Raw genomic sequence first — 22,613 nt, 5'->3', positions numbered from 1 at the left:
TTAGGTCGTCCGTGGTGCGCCGCCAAAGGGGCAGATCTTTTAGGAATCGCCAGTCACCCATTCGAATAGCCATGAAGCTACGTTTTAGGTACAGTGAGTAAGTGCAGGAGAGATAAGTAGCGGGGGAAAACTGCTCATAAGAGTTCATAATTGCCCATGCGTGACTGCGTTTAGCAAAATGAGCCTTGTCGATAATAAGGGAGCACATTCTGACACACTTTTTATTACTAGTTTTAAATACTGTCGTGCTAGGGTTAAGGGCCCATAGGTCACCCGCCGACATTTCACGAATGGAGTCCTTAAAAAGGCGACCAAACGAGCCCCCTGGATTTTTCTGGATGATATCTGACCAGACTAAAGACTCTAATGCAGAAAAAACAGCAATGGACCGCACACCGCTAGCCCCTCCTCCGGGTCGCCCCTAAGCACTCTGGTATGTGCTGTGCCTGAAGTTCGAAGAATTAATGAAAGTTCGTAAGTGGTTCACCTATGTAGGTGCAAGTAGATACTTGTTGTTCCCCTGATCTCTACTCCTTTGACCCGGGACATGGCCCGGGTTTCGGGACATCTTCCCTCATCAGTAGAGAAACAGCCTGATTCATGTACGGGCCGTTTTGCGTGGCCCTAATAGCGAATCATAGCGACTCGCTATTGAGGAAACGCAAAACGGCATTCATGTACTTTTCGGGGAAAAAATAGCGACTCGCACGCGGGCGCTAAATCCGTTAGCGACCAACTAAAAACGCAGAAAAATCGCTATTCCCGGCTACCTGCGTCGGGATTGCGACTCGCAATCCCGTGCGATCGGGAATGCGACTCGCAATCCCGTGCGATCGGGAATGCGACTCGCATTCTCGCGCGATCGGGAAAACGGGAAGTCGCTTTCCGAGCACAGTGATGACATCACAACCAGGAAGCAGGCAGTTCCCACCCCCAAACACCACAGCGAGGCAAACCTCCGAGGGAGCAAGTCGGAAAGCAGACGCTAAACCAGCGAAAGCGACTTCTCTACCGACTGAAATAGCGACATATCTGCTGCCATGTCCGAGGAACCTGTCCCTGGCCCCAGCAACAGCGCAGGACGAAAGCGAAAGCTCAAGTTCTCAGAGCAGGAGCTCGAGAACCTTATTGAAGGGGTGGTGGCCAACCATGACCGGCTCTTCGGGACCAACTCCAGAAAGGTCCCAGAGCAAGACAAGCGGAGGATCTGGCTGGGAATAGCCTCCAGCGTGAACTCGGTGGGTGTGGCCGATAGGTCATTGGAGGAGCTAAAGAAGCGCTGGTACGACCTCCGAGGTCGTGCCAAGGAGAGGGTGGCGGAGCGGCTTGGAGAGGCATCGGGCACTGGAGGTGGCGGACCGACACTAATTGGCCCTTAGTCATGCCTTTGTTGCGCATCAGGGAATGCCCTGAAGCATTGTGGGAGATGTAGTATGTCCACAATGTAGTAGTACCCCAATGTAGCCAGACAGGTCCCAAAGTACGCAAATCCACAGCCATCCAGGGAATGTCACCCAGCATGCACGTAACATCAGCACGTCTGCCAGTCACATGCACCTAATGAGTATCCACTTACCCTCACAGGTGGCGCAGACAGCAGTGACAGCGAGAGGCTGCAGATAGATGAGGAGGCCCAGGAGGAGGAATCACAACCAGAAACCCAGGCACCAGCCCCTGCCGCTGCAACAACACCAGCAGCCAGGCCCCCCACCGTTGTGGCCCCTGCATCTGGCATCCCACCCGCAGCCAAGGCCAGGCCCCCCACCGTTGTGGCCTCTGCTCCTGCCATCCCACCCGCAGCCAAGGCCAGGCCCCACACCGTTGCTGCATCTGGATCTGCCGTCCCACCCGCAGCCAAGGCCAGGCCCCCCACCGTTGCTGCATCTGGATCTGCCATCCCACCCGCAGCCAGAGCCAGGCACCCCACTAATGTGCCCCCAGTCCCTGCCGCACCAGCAACGCCTGCTGCAACACCACCTGCAGCTGGTGCCAAGAGATCTGGGCCTGCGACAGCGGCAACACAGCGGGCAATCAGCAGGAGGGGCAATGGACATCGCTATGCCTGCATGAGCGTAGAGAGGCGCATGCTCCGGATCCACCAGCGCCAGTCACAGCAGCAAGGTGCCATCCAGCTCCAGCTGCACAAAATTGGGCGCAATGTGGCGGGAGTTGGAGACCGCATGGACCGCATGACGGCGGCCATGGGCCGCATGACTGCAGCCATGGAGGAGAACACTGCTGCGCTGCTCAAGCACCGCAGTGTAGCGAGCCGGCGCCACCACCAGCTGATGAGCAGGCTGTCCGCCTATAGCAGGTCGAATTATGTGGCAGCAAATGCCACCACCCAGTTGTCGCGGCGCTCTCTCACACAGCAGCACCAACTAGTGCAGTGCTGTGAGGACATCACCAGGGTCCTGGAGCACCTAACCACCGCGGTAACGGCACTACACACACCTGCGCTACCGGCCACTGTAGGGGGCGACGATGCCAGTGAGGGTGCCTCCAGCGTGAGCAGCCAATCGGCCACACTGGTCCCGCCACCTAGGCGCAGCACCAGGGCAACGCCTGGTACAGGTGCCCAGGAAGAGGAAGAGCCTCAGAGGCGCTTGGGCATTACGCGCAGGAGGCGCCATTGACACTGTCTGCATAACACTGGCACAGGCTGACCCTAAGCCTGCCATGTACATGCACACTGCAGTATGAAGCAATACTGTTATTTGTAAATAGTTGGACTGATTACCTTTTTCTTGTGAATGAAACAAATATATTTATTTTGCTGCACACATTAGCCTTGTGTAATCATTACATTTTGCATGCAATTGAGATATGTGGGGTGGGGGAAGAGGGTGGGCTAGAAATTGTTCAGTGTGATGTGGTTGCGACGTCTGTGGCCTTCAGCTGGGTTCTCCCCGCGTGCATGGTGCACATGTGCTGGTGGCCGGTCGTCCCCTTCAGATTCACTGCCTGAGATGTCAACAGGTATCCGGCGCTTGGTTGCAATGTTATGGAGCATTGCACAGACAGCCACAATGCGGCAGCACGCAGCAGGACTGTAATACATGGCCCCACCTGTCTTGTGCAGTATACGGAACCTGCTCTTGAGCAGGCCAAATGTCCTTTCTATACAGTTCCTTGTCCGGATGTGCGCAACATTGTAGCGCCGTTGCTGAGGTGTGGCAGGGTTGAGGTAAGGGGTCAGGAGGTATTCCCGTAGGGCGTAGCCACTGTCACCTGAATGAGAGGAGCAGATGTTGATTGCCTGTGCAGCGCAGTGACTTCATTGCAATGTGACATTGTCGACAAAGTGTACTTACCAAGTAGGTGTCCTTCCCCAAACTCTCCTCTGAGCAGTCGTGTGTGGAGTCCACTGTGCCTGAAGATAAAGGAATCATGGGTACTCCCTGGGTACTGTGCGACAATGTCAGTGATGATGGTCTTGGCATTGCAGACCATCTGTATGTTGAGGGAGTGGTAGGACTTCCGGTTGCGGTACATATACTCCGTGGCAGCTGGTGGGCAGATGGCGACGTGGGTACAGTCGATGCAGCCGAGGACATGGGGAAAATGGGCTACATTGTAAAATTGTAGTTTTGTCAGGTCCAATTCCTGTTGGCTCGTGGGAAATGTGATGTGGCGGTGGAGCTGGGTGAGCATGGCGTCAACGAAAGTGTGGAGGCAGCGTGACATGGTGAGCTGGGATATCCCCCCAGCAGCCGCTACTATGCCCTGGAAACTGCCGGAGGCCAGGAGGTGCAGGCTGCACAATACCTGCACATGTGTAGGCACAGAATTGTTTCGCCTTGTTGGGTGCTGCATGAGGGGGTCAAGTTCTTGTATCAGCCAGGTGATCATTTCCCCATTCAGCCTGTATTTGGCATAAATCTGTTCTCTGGTTTGGCCCAGCAAGGTGACCCGCTGCCGGTAAATCCTTTCCTGCCTCATGCGTCTCCTCCGTGCTGCTCGCTGTAGCCTTCGCCGCCTCACCACCATGTACATTCCTGGCATTGTGGAACGCCTAATGCTGCTGCTGAATGTCCTTATGTGTGATTGGTCAGGCCTGGACCTGTTGGTGATTGGCCAACTGTTTTTCAAATTTTACTTAATCATGGCTTTTATGGTTACCACCTGCTTTGAGTTGTCCTTAATTTGCGCCGCGCAAAATTGCGATTTTGGGGTTTTCCGCTATTGTATATTTTTCATGAATGCCGATTGAGAATAAATTGCGTTTCGCTATTCATTTCGCAGATTCCGTGGTTGGTCGCTATTTCCGTATCGCTAATGCGCGACTACCGGGACTCTGCGACTATTATAGCGTAATCGCTATTTTAATCGTTATTCTGTGTTTGCGAAATCGCTATTTTGTACTTGAATGCCGATTCCGTGTTTTGCACCCGCAATTGCATTTTCGCAGCCATTGCGGGCGCAATTTCGCTTCATGAATCAGGCTGAAAGTCAATAGGGGTGTAAGAGAACGCCGCCTCATAACCGTCACGGGCCTCGTTGCCGAGCACGCAGGTGCGTCGTCCAGAACTTCGTCAGCTTGGGAGGCTCAAGGGAGCCCTTATGTAGAAAAAACAGCAATAGACCACACACCGCTAGCCCCTCCTCCGGGTCGCCCCTAAGCACTCTGGTATGTGCAGTGCCGGAAGTTCGAAGAATTACTGAAAGTTCGTAAGTGGTTCACCTATGTAGGTGCAAGTAGATGTTATGTTATGTTAAAAATAATTTGTTAAGCACACTGCCACCGATTGGTTTCCTGGCGCTGATAAAAGACAGAGAGCGGAGCCTGAGGTCATGGAATATGCTGGGGTTAATGATATGCTTGTCTGAAGAGCCAGCTCTTTAATGCTTTCCTAAATAACATGATATCTTCCCTCATCAGTAGAGAAAGTCAATAGGGGTGGAAGAGAACGCCGCCTCGTAATCGTCACGGGCCTCGTTGCCCAGCAGGCAGGTGCGTCGTCCAGAAGCTCCTCAGCTTGGGAGGCTCAAGGGAGCCCTTATGTAGAAAAAACAGCAATGGACCGCACACCGCTAGCCCCTCCTCCGGACCCCCCCTAAGCTGGTATGTGCAGTACCTGAAGTTCGAAGAATTACTGAAAGTTCGTAAGTAGGTTGTTCACCTATGTAGGTGCAAGTAGATACTTGTTGTTCCCCCGATCTCTACTCCTATGACCCGGGACATGGCCCGGGTTTCGGGATATCTTCCCTCATCAGTAGAGAAAGTCAATAGGGGTGGAAGAGAACGCCGCCTTGTAACCGTCACAGGCCTCGTTGCCCAGCACGCAGGTGCGTTGTCCAGAAGCTCGTCAGCTTGGGAGGCTCAAGGGACCCCTTATGTAGAAAAAACAGCAATGGACCGCACACCCCTAGCCCCTCCTCCGGGTCGCCCCCTAAGCACTCTGGTATGTGCAGTGCCTGAAGTTCGAAGAATTACTGAAAGTTCGTAAGTGGTTCACCTATGTATGTGCAAGTAGATACTTGTTGTTCCCCCGATATCTACTCCTATGACCCGGGACATGACCCGGGTTTCGGGATAACTTCCCTCATCAGTAGAGAAAGTCAATAGGGGTGTAAGAGAACGCCGCCTCGTAACCGTCACGGGCCTCGTTGCCCAGCACGCAGGTGCGTCGTCCAGAAGCTCGTCAGCTTGGGAGGCTCAAGGGAGCCCTTATGTAGAAAAAACAGCAATGGACCGCACACCGCTAGCCCCTCCTCTGGGTCGCCCCTAAGCACTCTGGTATGTGCAGTGCCTGAAGTTCGAAGAATTACTGAGTTCGTAAGTAGGTTGTTCACCTATGTAGGTGCAAGTAGATACTTGTTGTTCCCCCGATCTCTACTTCTATGACCCGGGACATGGCCCGGGTTTCGGGATATCTTCCCTCATCAGTAGAGAAAGTCAATAGGGGTGGAAGAGAACGCCGCCTCGTAACCGTCACGGGCCTCGTTGCCCAGCACGCAGGTGCGTCGTCCAGAAGCTCGTCAGCTTGGGAGGCTCAAGGGAGCCCTCATGTTGAAAAAACAGCAATAGACCACACACCGCTAGCCCCTCCTCCGGGTCGCCCCTAAGCACTCTGGTATGTGCAGTGCCTGAAGTTCAAAGAATTACTGAAAGTTCGTAAGTGGTTCACCTATGTAGGTGCAAGTAGATGTTATGTTATGTTAAAAATAATTTGTTAAGCACACTGCCACCGATTGGTTTCCTGGCGCTGATAAAAGACAGAGAGCGGAGCCTGAGGTCATGGAATATGCTGGGGTTAATGATATGCTTGTCTGAAGAGCCAGCTCTTTAATGCTTTCCTAAATAACATGAGATCCGGACAAGTCCGGATCTCAAGGGGGAAGGTGTTCCACAGACGGGGTGCCAAAACCGCAAATCTGCATCCCCCAGCACGCTTACGTTTAAAAGCAGATATCTGGAGGAGAGCCAGATGGGCTGAGCGCAGATTGCGGGAAGGAATGTGTTTTGTGATGAGTTTATCAATAAATTTAGGGCTTTTGCAGTGAAGGGATTTAAAAATCATGCAACCAGTTTTGAAGGCGCAACGTTGGGCTATAGGGAGACAATGGAGGTTCCTAAGCAATGGAGTGGCTGATTGCCATCTTGGTTGCGCCGTAATCATTCTAGCCGCGTAGTTCTGCACCATTTGAAGGCGCCTCAGCAAATAGAGGGGTAGGCCTAAATAAATAGAGTTTGCATAATCCAGGTGGGAGAGCACCGTGGTGATCACCACCTGGATGATGGCCTCTGGGGTGAAAAAACGTCGTACCTTCCGGATTTTTCTGAGCTGAAAAAAGCACTTGGAGGCCACCTGTCCCACTTGCACTTTTAGTCAGAGATCGCTATTCAAAGTGACTCCCAGTGTCTTTGCTGAGGGGGAAGGAGATGGAGCTTGGCCCATATCTGATGGCCAATAATGCGGGCCCCAATGTTTAGCGCTATCTCCTGTGAGCACTAGCTCTGTTTTTCCAGGGTTTAATTTTAAATGATTTTGGTTCATGCAAGCTTGGATGAACCTCATAGTGGGCTGAAAATAGGAAATGGAAGATTCAGAATTGTCGATGGTAAAGAGTAATTGCAGGTCATCTGCATAGTTGTACACCGTCACCTGTTTATCTCTTAGTGCCTGGATTAGAGGAAGAATATAGAGATTAAACAGGTGGGGTGACAGCGAGGAGCCCTGTGGTACACCACATGTGATGGTCTGATTGATTCCGGTCAGGTCTCCAAGGCGAACTGCCTGGAATCGGTTCTCTAAAAAGGACTTCAGCCAGCAGGCAGGTATGCCCCCAATGCCGGCATGGTTGACACGGTCGATCAAGATGTTATGGTCGACCGTGTCAAACTCGGCCGACAAATCGAGCAGCACCAGGGCCTGGGGGGAACGTCTGTCGGCGCAGTCCCGGAGAGTATCTAAAACCGTGACTGCCACTGCCTCTGTTGAATGAGCAGGGCGAAACCCTGCCTGATGGGGTTCCAGGTAGTTTGATGCCTCCAAAAAGTTGGATAGGCATCTCGCTACGTGTGCCTCCATTACTTTTGCTAAAAAAAGAAGCAAAGAAACAGGGCGATAATTAGCCATGCAGGTTGGATCGGCCCCAGGTTTCTTCAGGAGCGGTATGACTGTCGCTTCCTTAAATGCCAGGGGCACTAAGCCCGAGGTGAGGGAGTCATTCAGCAGAGTGTAGGCCGGGGTCGGGAGAGAAGAAAAGCACTCTTTAAGAATGTAAGGAGGACATTTGTCCGAGGGGGCACCAGATGTAACTCTTACTAGCAGCTCCTGGAATAGCTCGGGGGTAATAATGGGAAAACTATCGAGTGAGATGGTGTTGGTGGTGATATGGGTTTCAGCGGGAGTATTAGTGAGGGATTTTGGGATACTGTCTTTGATGTCCACAATGTTATCGATAAAATAGACGTTAAGGGTATCACAAAAGGTTTGGGTTGGAGTCACACTAGGACGAACACTGTCTAACTTAGTCAGCTCATTCAGAATGGAAAAAATGTCCTTGGGTCTGTCTGACGAGTTGAGGATGCGGGAGGAAAAGTAGGCAGCTTTTGTGGAAAGGATGGCTTTCATATAGTCTTTCCTGGCCGTGATAAATTGGGATTTTACATCAGGGGAGTAACTGCGACACCATTGTCGCTCCAATTGGCTTAAGGAAAGTTTATTTACCTTTAATTCTTGCGAAAACCATTGTTGGGCGTCTGCGCATCGGGCCAACTTGATATCTTTATGAGGCACATGAACATCGCTTGCTGCTTGAAGCCAGCCAGCCAGATTAGATTCAGATAGATTAATGTCAGGGTGGGGCAATGGAACCGTGTTGGCTAACGTATGTAGGAACTCTGATCTAAATGTGTTCCATTTCCTTGCTCTGCCACCAGCTGGCGTGGCAGTTGTCTTTATGGGGAAGCAAGTGAGCTTAAATTTGAGAAGAAAGTGGTCCGACCAGAGGCAAGGAAAAGTTGCCGGGATTGTGGTTAAGGAGAAGTTGGACCAAATCTGGTCCAAAATATGTCCTTTACAATGGGTTGGCGAGAGCACTTGTTGTGAAAAGTTCAAGTTCTTAAGAAGCTCTGTGAGCTCACTTGAATGGGGACCTTCCGAAGGGTCATTAAACCAATAATTAAAATCACCTACCAAAAAAATCCTGGCATGTTCCATAGCTAAATTAGCAATCTGCTCACTTAACGAAATAGGGAAAGATGGCATGGAGTTTGGGGGTCTGTACAAAAGTACACAAGAAATGGTGGTATGAAGGGTTTCAAGTTTTAATACTAAATTTTACGTGTCCGGTAGATTGAGGCAAGTGAGGGTGGTAACTCTTAAGGTAGAATGGATAATTGCTGCAACCCCCCACCCCCCACCATATTTACCTGACTCACGGTCCGCGTGTATAATGAAATATTTCGGGGGGAGTGCTGCTATTATGTCAGAGCAGAGTCTGGGGTAAGCCAGGTCTCAGTTAATAGAAGAATATCAGGATTATCAGTAACCAACAATAAGAAAATACGATGTAATAAGATACTTGTTGTTCCCCCGATCTCTACTTCTATGACCCGCGACATGGCCCGGGTTTCAGGATATCTTCCCTCATCAGTAGAGAAAGTCAATAGGGGTGGAAGAGAACGCCGCCTCGTAACCGTCACGGGCCTCGTTGCCCAGCACGCAGGTGCATCGTCCAGAAGCTCGTCAGCTTGGGAGGCTCAAGGGAGCCCTCATGTAGAAAAAACAGCAATGGACCGCACACCGCTAGCCCCTCCTCCGGGTCGCCCCTAAGCACTCTGGTATGTGCAGTGCCTGAAGTTCGAAGAATTACTGAAAGTTTGTAAGTGGTTCACCTATGTAGGTGCAAGTAGATACTTGTTGTTCCCCCGATCTCTACTTCTATGACCCGGGACATGGCCCGGGTTTCGGGATATCTTCCCTCATCAGTAGCGAAAGTCAATAGGGGTGGAAGAGAACGCCGCCTCGTAACCGTCACGGGCCTCGTTGCCCAGCACGCAGGTGCGTCGTCCAGAAGCTCGTCAGCTTGGGAGGCTCAAGGGAGCCCTTATGTAGAAAAAACAGCAATGGACTGCACACCGCTAGCCCATCCTCCGGGTCGCCCCTAAGCACTCTGGTATGTGCAGTGCCTGAAGTTCGAAGAATTACTGAAAGTTCGTAAGTGTTTCACCTATGTAGGTGCAAGTAGATACTTGTTGTTCCCCCTATCTCTACTCCTATGACCCGGGACATGGCCCGGGTTTCGGGATATCTTCCCTCATCAGTAGAGAAAGTCAATAGGGGTGGAAGAGACCGCTGCCTCGTAATAACCGTCACGGGCCTCGTTGCCCAGCACGCAGGTAGGAAGTGAGAAGTTGGGAGTTCCCCTACTGTGGTCGGACCCGGAGACAGCTTGCAATAGGGTCCCACGCAAGTACTTGGCAAAACTGTATTATGATAGCAAACTAACTGCCTCCATACACAACTCACAAATCGGCACCTCATTTGAAACATTTTTAATGACCAAGGACTATTGAGCATGTTTAAGACGACATTTTTCCAATTCATACCAGAAAATTATATTTACAATGGAGACATGGCACCCTGCCAATTAGAGCCCTTACGAGAAAATGGTGTCCGTCTTCACCAAAAATTGTCCTGGTTGTAAATGCGAGCAGGAAAATGATTTGCATATATTGTTTTTCTGCCAAGCTTACCACAAGTCCAGAAGGTATTGGATCATACCTCTCTGTAAAAATATGGTTTTCACACACTGCATGCAAGCCTACAAAATTCTTAAAACAGATTTATCCAGTGTGACTGTTTTTGCTGTAGCAAAATTTTTGGCAGCTATGTGGTATAAGCTAAGGTCCTTAATAAATACTGTCTAAATGTAAATTTACTCGCACAAGCACTTTATAACTGACTGCTATAGATGATTGGATAGATGATTTTTAACTGTTAGGTATGTTAAGCATCAATTGATGGATGTATTTTAACTGTTAGGCTTGATAACTAGCAACTGGACTTTTGACATTTATCTGCATGCTTTTACTGCCTTGACCATTCTTGTATACTGTATAATATTTTTCTTTTTTGTAAAATGTTGCGAATCTTTTATGGCAAACATTTGCCGAAATAAAGAAATAATGATGATGAAAGGAGTTCAACAAAGCAGTGGCGGCTGCGGGGGTCAGGAAGGTGGGAAAATTGGAAAGGGAAGGCGCTGCGGAGAGGCTCCAAGGTTATGAGGTTCCAGCTTGGCATTTGTTCAGCTGGGGCATTGGATGCAAGACTGCCCTAATACGAATACAAATGCACCAGGGCTCTCAGCCCAACTTGGGCATCACCAAATTGTACAGAATCATCGCCCCTGAATTTTAAGACAGCCCGAGAGATTCTAACTAAATTATGCATATCATGGTAACTTTAGATGTTCAAATGGGCCCTTATATAAAGTGTGCTATTAATGATAAACTGACCACTTGGCCAGTTGACAGGGCCAGTCACTTGGATCTCAAAATGTCTGAATTCCCTTCTTTACCTCTCTTGGGCATGTCCATAGAGGCACTCAGCATTTCCAATCAACGAGTCCCCCTCCACATTACAGACCCAGGATTCTTTTCTGTAGGGCCTATTTGAGAGAAGCATTCTTTTTTGCTTAGTCCCACTTCACCAACAAAACTGCTATGTAGGGATATCCTCTGTAAGTTAAATTGTATTGTATTGTGTACATCACATAGGGTGTTATTGAATATACCTCAAAGACAAGAGAGTATGGTACTTGCAATGTCATGTGAAAGCTTGAATTGCTCAGAGGGAGCGGTTTCTGCTGTCAGGTCCCTTACTTAACATAACTACTTTCACAGATACTGTCTGCATTGTGGTTTACAGGTGCCAATGATATGAAATTATTTTCCTTGGTAGGACTAGTAAAGATGAAGGTCAACCCACAGAAAACGTTACCCAGAATACCCAATACCTGTTAAAACGTGGGGCAGAAGAAGGCATCTACCCTGTAATAATTGATTTGATTAAGCAAGGGATTATATTAATTATTGTTAGTAATACCCCAATTCTCCTGATATGCAAGGTAGGTAAAGCCAATGTGTAAAGGTTTGTCCAAGGTATTAGGGCTATTAATAATGTGGTGATCCCAGGCGTCCCTAACCCTGCCACCATTCTCTCCTGCATTCCTGCCAGTGGTTCACTATGGTTGACTTTTGTTGTGATGTTCCCCATACATGAGCAGTGTCAGAATCTCTTCTTGTTCACATTCTGAAGGTACCAACTTTCATGAATTCGCCTCCCAGAGGAATTTACAGAGTCTCCCTCAATGTATTTATATGCCCTAATGAGGTATTTGGGCATGTTAATTTTTTACGCTAGCAGGTCTACTCTAATCCAAACTCACTAATTTGACTAGGATGGGGCATATGGCTTAAAAGAAATTGCAGCTTTTCCTCCCCTAAGTGCGATAACCTATCCACAAGGTTTCTGTTGGCAAGAGCCACCTGCTCTTTGAAAGATTTGAAGTCATCTTTAAGTTGCCTCGTCCTGCAACTGTTTCCCATGTAGGTAGCTTTTTGGGAATTGTGAGGTTTTGTAATTGATTTTGGGGTTTGCCGAAATGACCAAGCTTAAACAGAATTTGTTCGAAAAGACAGACAAGGTTGAACCTTTGCAGCAGTTCTGTGAAGCTGGAAACACATTTGTAAAGATAAAGCAAGAATTTATATCCACAACTACCTTAGGGCTCTCTGATTATGCCAAAGCCTTTATCCTGTATTGTCATAAATGGAAAAGATTTGCCATTGGTGCACTTGTACAAACCCACACGGATCAGAAACTACTTAAAGCCTATTACTCCTCAACTTTGGGTCCATTTGTGACTGGACTGCAATCTTGTTTACGGTCTGTAGCGGGTGCCACAAATCTTGTTGAAGCCTGTGAAATGATTGTGCTAAAGCTGTACCCATTCTGTGGTTGCACTCTTTCTCACTACAAAAACTCAGACTCTCTCTAAAGCATGATTATCTCAGTATGAAATACTGTTATTGTCTGCTTCTCATAGTACTTTGGTCTGCTGTCCTTCTTTGAAATCCGCTTCAGGAATGCCTAGCAGTGAAGATGTTGACCCACATGATTGTATTTTAACAACTGACCAGGTTACTAAACCAAGTATTAATTTAACTGTAGCCCTCAATAAATATTTGCTAACTTATTTTGTTGATGGATCATGTCTCGAAATTATGACGGTACTCTAGTTGCCGAATACACTGTTAGCACTGCATATCAAGTTTTGGAAAGATGTGATCTGCCCACAGTGAAATCCTCCCAAATCGCAGACCTCATCATTCTCAGTCAGGCTTGCATCCTAGCGAAGGAAGAGACTGACTCTTACATTGGGTCTGAAGTATGTGTGTCGATTAACACTGATTTTGGGTTCCATTGAATGCAAAGGGCTTTCTTGACCTCGGCGGGTACCCCTGTAAAAAATGGCAGTGTATTTGGAATCTTTTACATGCCTTGCAATTGCCAAAAAAGATGGCAGTATTAAAGTGTGCTGCTCACCAACACCGTCATGATAATATTCCAAGGGTCAATGCCCTAGCTGATTCAGCTGGTAAGAACGCCACACTGTCTAAAACTGCTGATATTTGCAAAATAAGGTGTGAGAACTCATTTATTTCCTGTACCCATGCTAAAACAATGTTTTTCAATCGCAGGAAATAGTGTCTGAAAATGAAAAGCAATCCAGGAACAAGCAACAATGTAAACCAGACCCCCTGGGGGTGTGGTCGCACCAAATGTTCTACTCCCCAGCCTCGCTGAGCTGTATCATGGTGCATCCCAAAATGGGAGGAACAGCATGATGCCTGCCGCTGCAGCCCATGCTATGCACCTTTCTTTTCCTGTATAGCCCAAAGTTATTGTCAATCCTATGCCCCATGCCTATCATTTAGTGTTGGAAAAGGGGTTTAGACCACTCCCACTGCTCCTTCTCTGCATTGTGGCCCCTTCGTTCACATTCAGATTAAATGTATTCAAGTACCTAAATATGCAAACTACTCTTATGTCCTCATCATGGTGTAGATGTTTTCAGGATAGGTACAAACATACCCCTGTGCCCACACAGATTCCATTTCTGTAGGTAAGTGTTTACTCAATGACTTCATCCCTAGTTTTGTAGTACTAAGTCGAATCCGTAGAGACCGGGGCTACAGTTTGTGTCCTAAGTAGAGCATGCATTTTGTAAGACTCTAGGATTAGACTAGCATTTCTATTATACCTATCACAAAGAGTCAGCAGTTAACTAGAAGGGGATAATGGGACTCTGAAAATGAAAATAGCTAAAATATGTTCCGCGACAAAGTTAAAATGGCCCAGTGCTCTACCATCAGCCTTGTGGTCTTTGAGAGCAATCCCTTCCAAAAATCCAAATTGAGTCAGAATTAAAGAGTCTTGAGTTGGCTCACAATGCTCCACTTGAATCTCCATGTCTTCTCTGCTAAGCTGGATCTATGGTTACAAAATGATGCTGTTGTATATTATTTCTAAAGGCCTATACAATGTCTGTATCATTTCCATTCTCATGTGCAAGCCACCTTACATGAGTGTCCAACTGTGGTCTGCCATACCATCCAGTTCGGTGAGTGGGTATATCCTTGTATATACCAGAGGAAGGTTTTCCTGCAGCCTTGCTGGTGTGGAACCTATCAGATTCTGCGCATCACAAACAGTGCTGTCAAATGCTGAAGCCTGGCAACTTGGATCCACTCCTCTTACTGTAAATGAGATGGCCCTCCTAGTGTCATCAGTGCTCCTTCCCCTGCCAAAATGCATGCAACTACCTGGATAATCTGCTGACACAGTTTCTGCTGTGGAGTTGTCATCTGCTGGTCGGTCGAATTCCTTTGTCTGCTCCACTACCGCTTGATGATGCCCAACAGCCTCTCATTGTTACTGCCTCCATCGGATGTATGTCATTACAACGCATGCTTTTACTCTGCATGCCATTACGATGCAACTTTTACAACGCAAGTCCTTACAACGACTTGCGTTGGGGGGCACTGGATAGTGGAATAGTTTAATTTACTATTCCAACTCCAGTCCCCCTGGATAGTAGGGAAGGTGTTGGATAGTAATTAAACTATTCCCTATCCTATAACGCCCTCCAGCGCAAGTCGTTGTAAGGACTTGCTTTGTAATAGTTGCGTCGTAATGGTAGTGCGGAGTAAAAGTTGCGTTGTAAAGGATGTTTCCCTCCTCCATCTAAGGTAAGCAGCATCCTCTTTCTGGATATTTGATTCTTCTGTGCGTCTGGCCTGCTATCATCTTTGCTGCTTTGAATATCTAGCAGATGGTGAGGTATATGCTTGCCACAGAATGTAGTGTTATTCCAAGACTGAACTTTTCTTGTACGGAGCCACCACTTAGCTTACAAGGATGATTCCTATGTATTGCTGTTGGAAAAGTACAGACAGACCATTAACTCTTCCTCGGGCTTGAATTTCATGCATGTGCATGTTATAGTGATATAGGAGGTAGCATTCCTTTGATTGTAGTGCCCATCAGTTTTAATGACACATGTCTTCAGCTCTTCCCTTTTGGACGCATATTGACAGTGTGTGCTGCCATCTCGACCTCTTATTTGCCAGCCCTTGAAATGTTCAATAATCCATTTAATTGCAACATGTCAGATATGACTCATCTTGCAATTAGTGAACAATAATTTATTTGCGAGCACTTGGGATTAAATGTCTCCAGTATCTGTGTGGGACACAGTAAATGTAATTTAACACAGAAAACATTATTTTCAAGTTACCTCCATTTGAGGACAGACTTCCCCATGGATTGTTGTTTTTCAAACGTCCTCACCAGGGAGGTCATACATATTTCAATTGTGGATTGCAGGCCTACCCTTGGTTGTCTATACATTGGACTGGAACTTGCTATCCATGTTATATTGTTCCAGCCATTAACTTTTTGATGATTATCCCATAGAATGAAAAAGGTGTAGGCGGCTGTTAATCTATCTCCAGCTTCTTCTCTACTCTAACTCCCATGTACGAGTGTTGTTGTAAGTAAGAAGAAATGCAGAGATTTTGGAAGATATAGCAAATTCCCCTGTAAAGGCTTTGGGCTTAGTAACAGAACAGTTAGATGCAATTTGTAAAATGCTGATTCAAAATAGAATGGCTTTAGATTACCTCTTAGCATCCAAAGTTGGGAGTCTGCAGATTTTAGGGACTAGATGTTGCACTCATTTACTCAACACTCTTATTAATATACACAAACATATAGATATAATTAAGGAGATTTTAAAGACATTACAAAAGAAACAAAGAGAATCTGACCTGAGTTTCAGCTGCATTTGGCTTTGGTTGTTGGACCTTATATAGCTCTCGGGGTAGGAAGATATTTGCGTCCATTATTATTATTATGATTGTAATTGTCATCCATATTGCTATTAGATTGATCTCGGACATCATACAGTTTACTTGCAAAACTAAAGGCACTGCTAAATACTTTTACTCTTGCTCCTTCTGGCGAGGAATGTGACGACAATGAGATTGATAAAGAAAAGGTAAGACTGTATTCTCTGAATTGTTTTCCTCTTTGAAAAAAAAGGGCAGTGAAAACAAACTTCTATACTGTCTGTCTCATGTTCAGATTCTCCTTTGTAGTACAATGTTAGTAACCACATATGTAATCCTGAATGTATCAACCATTTAATGAAATATGGATGTTGTTTCATATTAGCTTCAAGCTTCCTGTGATACTGAATATGATTGTAAACATTCTTGGCTCCAGTAGTCCAAGAAGCCATAGAGCTAGGGGGTTTCATTTGCACATTTCTTAACAGGATAACCTTGATTTCAAAACTGACAAAATAAGCAAGATTTAGTGAGAATAATAAGGCTTGTTGTGTGGAATTGAATACCTTCAGCCTGGCTATTTTGCACTTTCTTGAGGGGGAGATCAGACTACCTGCACATTATATATGTTTTCACTGAGAGTAACATGTTCTGTCACATGATTATTCTTCACTGATGTGTATTATGTATACTGGTACCGTTTAAAAAAAAAGTGTTTTAGCGCCTTTGGCTCACACTGACCATTTTGGAGCCAGAGCATTGATTAGAGAAAAGTACAATTTTCTGTGATATTTTGCTTTGTCACTTGCTATATCACATTAAACACGAGTTGGACTTTAAGCTTACCAACATATTGTGTTTTATTTTTAACACACCTCGGAATTCCACTATGCTCAACTGGTAATTGTGGCCTATGAGTCTACTTTCATTTAGGAGAATGGGGTAGAACGTTAGTGGGCATTCTTCTGAAAATGCTGTCAAGTTTTACTATGAACCAGAATCTGGAGCCAGCAAGCCGTATCATCATGTCTATGGCATCCTTAAATTTAGATGGTTAAAATTTATTTCTAGACCCACCTGTCATATCCATGTGTATGTGTGGGAAAGAGGTGACATGTAACTGTAAATGTTATATAATCACTGTATTCAGTGAGTTGTTTTAGCCATCCCACATGTAAAAGCATGTGATGGCGGCTTGCACAGATCAGGGGGGGGGGGGGGGGGGGGTGAGACAGAGGGTGGGGGGAGGGAGTAAAGAAAAATAAAAATAAACTTACCTCCTCACACCGTCCCTACTCCGTCATCTCTCCGAGGCCGGCCGGAGCAGGAAGCACCCAGGCTCCCGTAAGCCAATCACAACGCTGCAATGCAGTGTTGTAATTGGCCTGAGCGCCGTGGCTCGGCACTCAGACGGGGACTGGGAGCCTGGGCGTGTTCTCCACCCAGGCTGTAATACAGCCTGAGTGGAGAACATGCAAAGTGTGCATGACTGTTTGGCTGGCCCAAGACCATCGGCCAAACATTCATGCACACTTACAGATTGCCCACCACTCCTCTCCCTGCTCTGTGAGCAGAGCAGCCCCACCCGCAAAGCTGCAGCAGCAGGAAAAAATAAAATGATAATAACTTTGAGTTATTATAATGTTATTTTTCCTTTATTTACACTGCTGAAAAACAGTGGGGTGACGATTCTCCGACTTAGTGGAGGAGCCGCCACTGGGGCAAATATTTGTCCATTTCTGATGATGTCGGATATTTGAAATTTACTATTTTGTTGTTTTGTTCCTCAAGTTGTTTCCAAAACTCAAGCAACCAATTCATAAAAAGTGCTCAATCAAATGCACTGAACATTCATATTTACATCAGCCATCGCCTCCTGTACTCACAGATTCACACTGGGGCACCTCTGCAGATGCAACTGTAGTGTAGTTCCGATAGGACCCTTTCATGCAGGACCTACGCTGTTTACGGATAACATATACTGTGGGCTTGGTGGCAAACTGACTCTGTATACCCCCACCGAATATGTCAGCCTATGTTTTCTCATTAGCTAGCTCGCAGTGCATCTAGAATCTCCTGTTTATAGAGAGATTCGTTTTTGGCAACCTCAGAACATAAGAACCTTAGACGCGTGGAAACAATATACTATTTTCACTCAGTCACTCGTGCTACCTTGTTTTGCTCTCAGAGAGATACACAGAAGAAACAGTTGAACGTGTTTACAATAAGAATTCATTGTACTGTTGTAAATAAGTGCGCTGCTACAACTGTAACACAGTAGCAGAGATATAGAACCAGCAGTACAGTGAATAAAAAGAAATAGTATTGTTCTCCCATTTTGCAATAGTCATGAACACATACATTAATATGAAATCCATTTATAAAATAAAGTGAGTACTCCTAAAATGCCTGTCAAGATGTACCGAAGGGTACCTAGCATGTGAGTAGGTGCAAACGAGCCTAAGCCTAATAGCCTAAGTCTAAGAGCCAAGAATCCCACTAGGATTTAGTTGAACCCCCATACCTGAATAGTGAGAGTGTGGGACTTCGTCCTGGACTTGAGCTGGACACCCCGCAAGGGATCGTCAGACCACTGTCAGCTGGAGCGATGGCACGCTGGAGCCGCAGCGTCTCTGGTCAGTGTGTCGGCCTTGAAGTCTTGGTTCCCTCCTGATTACTGATAGCAAGAGGTGCTGTATTTATACAGTCTATGTGTGTATGTTCCCCATTGTTCACTATGAGTATGATGTTGGGGATTAAACCTTGTGCGTCGATGGGAGAGGTGAAGTGTACCTCCTGGAGAGTGTACTCATAAATTATTCATATGTGCTAAGGATGACGTCTTAGCAATATCGATTGGGAAAAACCCACCCTCGGCATGGAACTAGTGAATGGTTTAGTCCAAAAAAGCCTACAGTCTTTATAAGGCGTTATGTCCATACAAGGCATTCTGTCTTTATTTGGAGTTATGTCCTTATAAGGCTCGTTCATATGAAATGATGGGGAGATGAAGTAGGCAAAGTGTACAATGTTCTCTGGACCTATATCAGGGTACCGATATGAAATATAACACAACATGCATGTTTGAGGTGTTTTCTAGAAAATGCAATTAAAAATTAATTGCTCACGTGCATCGTGAAGCCTCTCCCGAAAACTCCAACATCCCAATTGAATAATGTGAGTCTTAAAAACATGTTAAAACCAGCAGACTATTGGTAAGAAGTAGCAGCCAGAAAGGCCCACAACTTGACTAGTACTCTTTCATAGTCTGTGCTGAAGGCAAGTGATCAGACTGGAACAAATGGCTCACAACCCATGTCCAACTATTTTAGTCTTCATCAGAATCTTTAATACGCATCAGCACACTCTAAAGTTTAATTGTAGTTTAAATGACAATAGAAATTGTTCAAGGAAAGAATCAATGGTGTGCAAGAAACTAATTAATGGATTGTAGGAAGGTAAGCTAATGGGCTTTTAAAAGTTACATATTTCTAAGACTAAGTAAAACTTAATAAATAAGAATGTTTATGGTTTACCTTCTCAGGAGTTGTCTGTACTCTTCTTGTCTAGTCTGCATTGTTCTTCTCATTATGTTCTGGAACACCTCTCTGTCTAATGCCCAGGTCTTGGCATTGCTGGCAGCTTTGGGAAGATGAACATTGTGATGGAAAACAATACATTAAAATACAAATATTAAGACAAACATGTTCCTATCAGACAGCAGTGAGCGACATTTTGTTAAAACCTGTGAACTTTTATAGGGATGTGAGCTCACTTGAATTGTGCGGTGCCAAATATTATTTTTGTCATAAATGCATGCCCTCTCATTACGAGAAGCTTTTGAATACTGATGGGCCAGGAAATTAGAGTTACAAGCCACATTGTAATTACAAGATCCACAGTAGCATCAAGAATTGTCTGCCTTTCACTCACCAGCATCGCCTGCTAAAATCAGGTGAGTCCCGATAAAACAAGGAGGGAAATGAAAGATTACATGGGGAATCAACTGTGCTTCATTTGTAAAACAATAAGGGCTCAGGCCCAAAGTTTTGCTCAGAGGCTAGTGGCTGGCACTATGAATAGCTGCGGTGCCAAATACCAAGGGTGCGTAGTCTTAATTCCACCTCATGTGTCCTTTATCCACCACGGACACTCCCTGACCCTTTATCTTAGTTTTGCAGGTTCTTTTTCATCCCTTGTTTCTCTTTGTCACTGTTTTTCCGTCTTTCTCTTCCTCTTTCTTTCCCCTTTTGTGTTTTTCTCTCTCTTGCTCTTGGTGAAAATCTGCTGAGGAAAAATAAGTGCCAGTCTCCAAACATGAGTGCGGATGGGCCCAACCTGCAACAATCGGGTCAAATTAAGCACTGTGAAACAGAGTTGGAAATATGGATGTCTCCAGTAATTACTCATTATTTGGGGAACCCCCTGAGTCCCACCTGTAAATCCTGTTAGCCCTGCTCACCCGCAGACTTACTAATACCCCCAAAATTGATAATTCTTGCTGTGAAGTTTAGGAGGGTATGAGTAACGTGGACTTTTGTTCCTCATAATCGTATTATCCAAATGAAAATACACATTTTGTCATTCTTCTGTTGCTTTCCAGTATGATCCTTCCACCTCATGAAGGCAGGTGAGCAGACTCCTTACAACCTATGAAGATTAACTCCATTAACAATGTTTTCTACAGTGTACCACATTTGGAAGATATGTTCTGTAGTTGTGTTTGGGATACAGTGGCCAGGATATCAGCTCCTTCCAACACATTAGGTTTCTTATAGTGTGTCTCTCCCTTATTACAGGTGATTCATTGGCATACTAATGTTGTCATAATATTTCCATTGTAAAAGACTACAGTGGTTATTTACAGATTTGTGGGCTGTGTTTTGTCGCGCCCGTGGCGTAACAGGTGCGTCACGTAAGGTCAGGTGACCAAAGTTAAAATAAACAGTGGCGCGCGTGCGTAACACCAGTTAGGCGCACAACTGCGAAAGCCACCCATACGCATCCACAGTCTCCTGTCGTCATTACGAGTTAAGGCCCAGATTAGCTTAATCCTTGACACGACGAGGTCGCGAGTGATCAGCGACCCCATCGACATAACAACTGGCGATGAGGGTGGGCGTGCCCCGCCTCATCACCGCGTGGTGGCCGCGAGGGTGTATTCCAGGCCCTGCGGAGCTCGTATCACGGCGAGATTTGCGGCCAGTGAGTGTGAAGTCGCCCTGGGTACAGCTCCGCAAAGCCGCCCCTACTCTACTTTCCACAAGGGTAAGTTGCTGATACGGCACTACCTTTGACCACGTGCATGGCCAGTTCTTTCCACGAGACCACTTCGGAAATTAGGCACGTGCGCGTCTCGTGTCCACGTGCCACTGGCCAGTGCAACAGTGAGTCATCAGCCCGCTCGGCCGATTTCAGTTGCCTCGCCCACGCTCGCCTGCATTCTTCCTAAGCCCGGTGGTGAGGGCTCCAGCAAGCAAGGAAGAGTGGCGCGCAGCCCTGTGCCCCGGTGCACAGGCCAGTCAGCACTGCCAGGAGGCAAGATCGCGCCTCCTCAGCGTCAGAGCTGAACCGTGAGCACAGCAGCGTGGGTAGGCGCTGCAGCCAGGAGCAAGATTGGTTCATCATGTCCACCATTCCCCCCATCATGCCTTTTGTGATGGCCCCCCATCTACGCAAGCCCCAAAGTGGAAAGACTCGGTTGAACGGCTACTCATCTTCTTTGAGGCCACGAAGGTCCATAAGGATCAAAAGAGGGCCATGCTATTACATCTAGGGGGAAAGGAGAACGATAATATCACAAAGACGCTTGCAGAGGCAACGCCCAGGACTCACCACACACTCATCAACGCCCTCAATGATACTTTGAACCAATGGCTAACCAAGATTACGAGCAGTTCATATTCCGACAGGCACGCCAACTCCCCGAGGAACCTCTCAACACATTCCACGCCAGGCTAAAGAATCTAGCATCCACGTGTGGATTTTGAGATGAGATGGAGGAGATCAGTGTACAAGTAATCCAAGGCTGTGCGTCAGCGAAGCTCCATGAAAGGATCCTAGAGGAGTCAGGAAAGTTACTGGCGGACATACTGACGCTTGGACGCACCAAGAAGTTGTCTAAAGCCCGTGCGGCCCACATGGAGGCAGCGTTACAGTCCCCAGTCCAAATGGAACCAGTGAACGTGATAATGACGAAACCAGCGCCTCGATCGAACAAGAAATAAACAAGAACTACGCCACAATGGCAGGCGAGAACCTGTGGATACTGTGGAGGACCGCCTCACAAGGCAGCAGAGTGTCCAGGAAAGGCAAACGATGCACAGGGTGCGGAAGATTCAATCACTTCGAGAAGGTATGTTGGTCGAAAAAGTACAGAAAGCCCCAACAGACTGTAAACCTAGTCCCGGAGGGCGGCAGTGGTGAAACCAGTGACATGGATGATGATGTCGAAGAGGAACGAGTCGTGCATAAGGTACATATGATTGGAACAGCGACTCGACAAACCCGACGGCTACCACAATGTCACATCCAAGTAGGCCAACACGACGTCATGGCCGTTGTGGACATCGGCGCCACGATCAACATCATGGTCGCAGTACTATTTGAGACCATGGACCCCGCTCCAACGCTACACCCCACGGCAATCACGGTTTTTACGGCACCTGCTCCATCACCACCAACGTGTATGTGACGGAAGACTGATAGGGCATGCTGTTAGGCTGCCGGGCTGCGGAGGACT

At 46.9% G+C, this 22,613-nt stretch overlaps 1 protein-coding gene across 2 annotated transcripts in view; it reads right to left on the bottom strand.

Annotated features, from left to right (window-relative positions):
• PRKG2 (protein kinase cGMP-dependent 2) overlaps nucleotides 1–22,613 on the bottom strand; it is a 1,208,151-nt gene that overhangs the window by 803,832 nt on the left and 381,706 nt on the right. For both annotated transcript variants that reach the window (XM_078677576.1, XM_078677575.1), the window contains exon 4: nucleotides 19,408–19,513. In XM_078677576.1, the coding sequence (XP_078533702.1) occupies nucleotides 19,408–19,513 (106 nt within the window). The remainder of the gene's footprint in view (nucleotides 1–19,407; nucleotides 19,514–22,613) is intronic.

This window comes from Lissotriton helveticus, chromosome 2_1, assembly GCF_964261635.1.
Source record: "Lissotriton helveticus chromosome 2_1, aLisHel1.1, whole genome shotgun sequence".
Lineage (NCBI taxonomy): Eukaryota > Metazoa > Chordata > Amphibia > Caudata > Salamandridae > Lissotriton > Lissotriton helveticus.
The sequence above is the reverse complement of the archived record's forward strand: the minus strand, read 5'-3'. Positions and strand labels throughout refer to the sequence as shown.